General features: G+C 34.5%; 1 protein-coding gene across 1 annotated transcript in view; it reads right to left on the bottom strand.

Moving 5' to 3' along the window:
• The window catches only part of BRWD1 (bromodomain and WD repeat domain containing 1), a gene marked incomplete at its 5' end in the record, with an annotated part of 92,562 nt that overhangs the window by 29,200 nt on the left and 55,619 nt on the right, over nt 1-7,743 (bottom strand). Inside the window, 4 exons of the mRNA XM_015593081.2 lie at nt 868-929; nt 1,560-1,671; nt 4,833-4,915; nt 5,518-5,642. Coding sequence (XP_015448567.2) covers nt 868-929; nt 1,560-1,671; nt 4,833-4,915; nt 5,518-5,642 — 382 coding nt within the window. The remainder of the gene's footprint in view (nt 1-867; nt 930-1,559; nt 1,672-4,832; nt 4,916-5,517; nt 5,643-7,743) is intronic.

The following is a 7,743-nucleotide window of genomic DNA, read 5'->3' as shown; positions in this document are numbered from 1 at the left end:
CAAAGAATAAGAGTCACTGTAAATATTCAGAGAACTTTTTCCTTGAAAACTATAAATAAAAGGAGAAAAATGTCAACAGAAATAGAAGATAAATTTATCCATCTAATAACCTGATAGGTAAAACCATACTTTATTGTTATTTTAATATACATTTCCAAGAATGTTAATGCAACCAAGCCTCTCTTCACATGCCTCCAAATGTATTTTTCTGCCTGCTCATGTGTTCTGACAATTCTTCTAAAGGCTTACTGGCCTCATTAACATATTAAGATTTCTTATTATATAAGTGCTTCCACTGATCTGTAATATCTTTACAAAGAGCAGTTGTAAACAGCAGGTAAAAGCACTGGCTGGTGTCAGATGGCTTGGATTAAAATTCAAACTTGTGTCCTTTCTAGATGTGTGTGTGACTTGAACCAAGTTATTCCGAGGCGGACTTTGGAGCAGAGACATTTCTCTCTTAAGGGAAAGGAACAGATAAGCCACAGTAAGACAGACAAGCTGAGGTAAAGCAGAGACAGACAGAAGTAGAGTTAGAACTTTTCTTTGAAGGAATAATAAGGATAAGAGAATAAGGATGAGGAAAAGGCAACAGAGGCTACATGAAGTAGGTCAAAAAGAGTTTAAAGCCAGGCTCACGTGAGAAATGATAGTGGGCTAACATACAGCCAGCCTCTTGCTGAAAACTCAGGATAAGAATTAGCAAACCAGATACCATAATTCTGTTGACCTCTTTTCTTCTAGTAAAGCTGTCATCATAATAACTTGAAAACATTTCTCAAAGAATACAATCTGCTCTATGTGCTTTAGTTAAGATAAAAAGTTTAAAACATAAAGGTAAAATATTTTCATGCAACAATTACATACCATTATCAGGAATCGGTTCCATGTCCCATGGGCTAAGCTTTTCAATTTCAGTATTGTCCCACCTGTTAAAACCAAAAGAAAAGTCTGGTTAGTCTTTCATAAAGCCAACTTGTGGCTAATAACTAGGTATCCACTATGAGAGTAAACGAAAACATAGAAAATGTAAAAATTAATCTCATTTTATCAGCGATAGTTTAAATATAATAGTAAAAAATTTCTAGAAAGATACCTTATAAGAAATGTAAAAATGTGTAGCAGGTTCGAGAACAAAATCAGAAATCCTGTGTGGCCTGTACCAGGCTAAGTGAAAAAAAACTCAGATAGTGTGAAGGCCTTGAATGTGACACTTCAGAATGTGGACTTTACTCCACAGCCAAAGGAAAGGCAGCAAAGACTCTCCTGAACAAAGGAAATGATGTAATACGTGCTGGACAATGATCCAGCAACATCAGGTTGAGGAAATACTAGGAAGCTACTACAGAAATGGTCTGAGGAAAGCAAGCAGAAAGTGCACCAAGGCGGGTATTAGTAAACAGGAAACAGGGGCATGCATGCTAGAGAGGTGAGACTGACAGGACTTAATGACATTCAATCGTGGGGCTTTTTAACCTGAAACGTATTAGTTATTCATACAACAAGCAGCCAAAATGAACAAATGTTTGTAGATGATTTGTTTTCATCTGCATACAGACCTAACGATGTAACACTGGAAATGACTATCAGGGTACTGGGGCTGATAGGGCTCTTGACTTAGCACCGTTCCAAACCACCAAGCATCGTCGATGATAGACCGGAACCTGTCACCTAGAAGAGAGATGACCCAATTTGCAACACTAACATTTTTAATTTATAAAGTACCATATGATACAGATAAAACAGAAACCAAGGTATATTTTTGTTAAAATTAGCCACTCTTCCCCAATTCTCCGCAATCTTCAGTGATAAAACAGATGTAAAAAAGATATAATTTCACACTCAGCGACTCACTGAAGGCATGTAACCATACAGCATAATTGGCTAAAACAGCCCTGTTGTTTAGTGGGTCCAAACTCCCACTCCAAAATAAGTTCTGTTATATTTTGCAACATGAAATAAAGAACGAAGTTTAACAAAAGTCGATCTTTTACAACAATGTATACTATCAGTATTTAATATGTATATTAAATATGTTTATGAAATATAACATTTTCTGAAGAATAAAACCAATTATAAAAGTATGATTAGAATTTAATCCACAATTATTCTAAAGCTGTTCCTATATAAGTATCTTCACATAAAACAGTGTTCTAATTCTTAAGATCTCATAATAAAAATCAGGTCTAAATCTACCACCAACATTTATATATTCATTATTTAAAAGAATTAAACATCCACATGTCTCAGTAGAACATAAAAGCAGGCAAGGAGATCTTAGAAAGGCACAGCCTAACTGCGGAACAAATACTTCAACTGACACTCAGGGGTTTTAGATTACACACATTTCTAAACCTGTTCTACAACTAGAACACTTCTAAAGAAATAAATTATATTTGGTCTTTGTTTTAAATATGTTACAAAAGAAACACCGACAACTATAACAACTCTCTCTCTTCCTGCCCATCCATCCCACCATTTCAAAACAAAATCAGTAAGAAAAAAAGTCAATTATTCAGCATTAACAATTCTTTGGCAGATTAACATTTCTTTTTTAAGGAAAGTTTTATGGAAACAATATCAATCAAAATTAAATCTACAAAAGTAAAGAGAATATTTACATAATAAAATACCCAAAAAGAGCCTTGACTAAAGAGAATATGCTTACAGTGAATTCTGGAAAGAAAAGCAATAGCACAACTAACAGAGTTAACTGTTTTACGGTTAAGATACTTTCAAATTCACGTAAACATGACTTTTATATATATTTTACATCAAAATCACTAAAAACCCATAAGGCCCTCATCCCTCTACCCATCTCTCTACCATTAATAAAATTCTTTTAAAAATATTTCATTAACATAGATATTCCAAAACTAAACTAACTTTAGGAAAAAAATCTTATTTTTCTAACTTTAAATGAAAGGCCTATATTAAAAATTTGATAGAACACCATAGTTTCTGTCCAATTCTGTAATAGAATATTCTAATTTAGCATAAATATCATTTAAAATATTTATTACAATGGGTATTATTATAACAAATCCAGTGGCTTCATTTTGAGATGTCTAATATAAATACATATGGCTATGAAAGAGCCTATTTTTGATGTCAGAAATGAACTTCATAATATTTTTCTTCCCTATTTATCTAATACTAGAAGATACATTCAGTTAAGACAAAAACATTTCTTCAGTGTAAGACACTTTAAAAAGAGCCATAAAAATTAGTTTTCTTGTGGTAAAATTGGCTTTTCTAGTCTATTAAGAATTTTCAAATTAACCTATTTTGGCTATTCAAGAGTATGATAAAACTGCTTAATGAAGTTCTTAATATGGTAAAAATAGAAACAAGCAATTTCTTCTAACAGAACAGCTCAAACTTCAGGAGAATAGGTAAGACTTCATGGGGGAGTAAAAACGAATTAATTAGTATAGAAGATCTGGTACAACAATTTCTCAACCACACACACACACAGACTAAATTATAAGGGCGACTAGGAATTTGTCTCTAAGTTTAACTGCAGAGAATTAAGTTAAAAATTTTTTTGAACAGACATGTTGGCAGAACAAAATAAGAGCTTCTGACCTACATGTCATGGGGGTTGAAAAAAAACTTAACAGATGACAAACTTTCAAGTTCTTTGAGACTTAACTGTATGACTTGTTAACACCCACATATGTCAGCTGTCTCGTGTTTGGGGACGGAGGGCACCAGATGTTTTTCTTCAAGAAAAATTTCCTTTACCTCTAAGTCCCAAAATAGTCTTGATTATTTGTTCAGACATTACTGTTAAAACAGTCTACGAGAACAGCAACTACAACGATCTTTGTTTCAAACAGGGATCGCTCAGGAAGTTTATCTAAACTGTACCTGCCTGTAATGTCTGCCAAAAAAAAAAAAAGGGGGCAACAGAAACTAGGAAAACTAATAAGGTCTTAACACCATTTATGAATGGATACGCCAGACGACACAGCCTGGGTAAAACTTAATATTTCTGGTAAAAGACCAAAACCTGTAACAGCAGACTGAGTCATACTACGCAACTAAAGTCAAACTCAACATATGAGCTCCCCAGATGACGTTACGTAGTGCCAAGGAATGCTACATGTACACTTGTGAAACAGACACTACAGCTGCCATCTACATGGCCTGGCTTAATTAGTCATCAATTATGTCCTGGAGAGGTTAATGACCTACACAAATCTAAGCAAATGAGCCCACCAGTCCTCCTTAAATGGTCACCATGAAAACCACGTTCAAGTCAGTGCCCACGTCGAGGTCACTTTATTTTTCTGTCCACCAACACCCATGGTTATAAAGCGTGTTACAAGAATTTCTTGATTTTTTAATGGAATGGTTTCCTCAAGTCAGACTATTTAAGTCTGGGTTGATGTGATGCCAAACATAAAATATTCTGGTATACTAGAACATTATCTGCTGAAAATCTGCATTATTTTTCAACTTCCTGATTGTTTTACATAGGATAATTTTGTGAATTAACCTGTGTCACTTTAAAGATAATTAGAGATAATGCAGTATGGGAAAGTCTGAAAGGAAATAAAAGGTCTACTACTCTAGACTATAATCAATGAGTAAGATATAATTCCTTCCAAATGTCACACACCGTTAAGAAAAGACGAAACGTTGGCTAAAAAGTCTAGGAAGTATTAAGTACCAAACTCTAAGCAAAATACACTTATCAGTCGATCATATTTCTTTCCAGAATGTACACGTTTGCATCCACCATAAGAAGCAGTACCACATCAAAAATTAATATAAGGGTAGATTAATTTCTAAGGGTATATAAAACTCCATAAGGACAGACTTACAAGACTGCCAATTCCTTTGTCTTGCTTCATCGTAAAATTGACGCAATACAAGAAAGTCAATAACATCTGGCATATCATGATATCTAAACACAAATAAAGGATTATTAAATTCCTCATTTAGCAGGTTATAATCGAGAGCAACAGTGTCCAAAAGAAATATCCTGGGAGCTGTATATGTAATTTTTAATTTTTGACTGGCCTTATTTAAAAAAACCAGTGAAATTAATTTTATTTTATTTAACCCAATGTATCCTAAATATTGTTTCACCACGCAATCGATATGAAATAATATTTTACATTCTTTTTCTTCATACCAAGTTTTCAAAATTCAGTGTGTGTACTTACATCACATGCAATTCTAATCAGCCATAATTCCAGCATAGGTTTAGCAAATAATTTAACATTTTCTCGAAAACAAAAGCAGGAGCAATTTCCCCTACAGGCTAGAATACTCCACACATTTAAGCAGCATGAAAAAAATGTACAAAACATGCCAATGCCTAACTTTTGCTGGAGCACCCTATTTTTACTTCCAGTGGGTTCCCATCTACCAGAACCTCAAGCCACACCTTAGACTGTCCACAGCGCTCTACTGTCTACCCTGCAGCTAAGCGGGAGGGAACGCTCATCAGCAAGAGGGAGAATATAAAATTAAATGATTCCAGAAAGGAGCAGCAACATGTACCTGATAGAGAAAGATTTGTCCATAAGCTTGCCAGTCGCAGGATCTATAAATGCTAGTTTGAGGCAACAGAGTGTAGGGGGCCCAACCTCATACCGTATTCCAACTATTTTGACTAATTCTTGATCCTGTAACAGATTTTTTAAAAAGAATAAATGGTTAAAATGGTTAAAATAAAGCAATTCCTCAAGATTCTAATGCTCCACATACTTCTTCCTGAAGACACATTTTCATTTGTATAATGTTGTATCATGCAAATGATAATGTGTAAGCTTTTAGCTTATTAAATATTCTTCAAAAACTTGACATGAAACTTCCACCGAATACATTTCATTAAATATCTGCTGAGGATCTACTATGTGCCATGACCTATTCCAGGCAATAGGGGCAGGACAGTGAACAGGAGAGATGCAAGCCCCTACCACGATGGAATACTCATCAATGGATGTGCCATCATCAGCCTTCCCCCAAATGTGTTTCCTTAATGCTAGGAATGCAAGAGCTCATTCGTTCATTCATTCCCTGCACAAATACGTGGTTGTTATAATACGTTAAAGCACTAAGTATAGATTATTCTCATTGATTCACAGCAGTTAAGTTCCACAGAGCCACCTAGAACCCCGAATTAACAATGAATCAGTGACTACTTCACCACTGTTCCTAGAGGAAATACAGGGTTAGGGTCCTACAGGTCTCGAGTCATAACACTGCAGTCACCCAATGTATAATCGCCTGCTATGTGTCTGTCTGTTGAAAGACACCTCCTTAAATATGTCACCGATTCACCAACACTGAACTCAAAGCCAACAGCATGGTAACTCATGCCTACATAAAACTTATCTAACACATATTTCTCAACAAGGGATATCACTGCTTTCCTGTGCTTAGGATAACAAGACAGCACTGCAGCACTATACTTGGGGGTGATTTTAAACCGCAAGTCACAAACAAAAAGCACAAAACTGTGAAAAAAAATTAATGTGGAATTGAACAGACTACAAAAAAGACACTTAATCACAACGTGAGAGCTCAAACAAGACGGTAGCGCATTGTTCGGTCTTGGCTGGGAACATGCTCGCCAAGCGAATCAAATTTTTTGCCATTCTGTGTTTATCTGCAAATGACCAGAAACCACCCTGAGTACTGGCCTGGGGGTGACAAATAACATGCAGCAGGCAGACAAATTCGCAAACATGGAATCAACGAATAATGAGGATCAGCTTTACTTAAGTACACGGCAGTAAGTGAAACACATAAATCTGAATGTATCTACAGCCAAATTCATAGAAGTACAGCCACTAAGTTGAATATCCGTGTTAAGAACAGCTATCTTTGTTAACATATTTTTTCCTCTTCTGATAGTTGCTGAAAGTACCAAAAACATATAAAAGTATATGGTTTGACTATGTATGTCTTTGAATTTTTGTTGTCATTTCATATCCCATTTTCCTCCTAGTAATACACTGTGAAAATTTAACATTCATTCATTTAGCAAATGTTTTTAAAGTCCCAATTCCATGGCAGACTCTATACAGCAATCAAATGTGTGACTGTATCATGATTTGATTCATTCAGTATTGTGAGACATTTAAATTTTTCCCAATTTTTTTATTTTTAAACACAATGATAGAGAATTGCCTTGCTCATTAATTTGCATGCATTTCTGGTTGTTTCTGAAATTACCAGAAGTAAAATCACTAATTTAAAAGGTCTAAATATTTTTCAGTTTCAATTCCAATTGCCAAGATACTCTCTAGAAAATCTGGACAGTTTCTTGCACTCTTATCAACAATTTGAATGTTAACAAACCAAAACCTTTGCTATTTGCTCAAACTTTTGGCATTTCTTTTCTTTAAATATAAAAATAAATAGAATTTATAAAATGGGTTAAGTAAGGGGAGCTAAAGTTTTTCTATATTACACGTGAGGTTGAACCATTTTTTCCAATTTGTATTTCTTCTTTTGAAAACTCGTACTTCTAAAAATCTGTCCTGGGTAAGCACATTTTAAGATAAATGATAAATGCTGCAAACTTGCCTTCCTAAGAAACTTTAACGCTCTTAGAATTTTATATGCCAATCAGCAATATGCAAAGACGGCTCATTGATAAACATAAGTCTTCCTACTGGATCTTAGCAGACAATAGTAAAAATGTTTTTAAATAGGAAATTAATGGAAAGATATGCTTCCGGGTTTTTCTTTAAATGGATTTATAAGTAATTTAATTAT

Source organism: Pteropus alecto, unplaced genomic scaffold (assembly GCF_000325575.1).
Source record: "Pteropus alecto unplaced genomic scaffold, ASM32557v1 scaffold97, whole genome shotgun sequence".
Classification (NCBI taxonomy): domain Eukaryota; kingdom Metazoa; phylum Chordata; class Mammalia; order Chiroptera; family Pteropodidae; genus Pteropus; species Pteropus alecto.
Note: the sequence above shows the minus strand (reverse complement) of the source record. Positions and strands in the feature narration are given on the sequence as shown.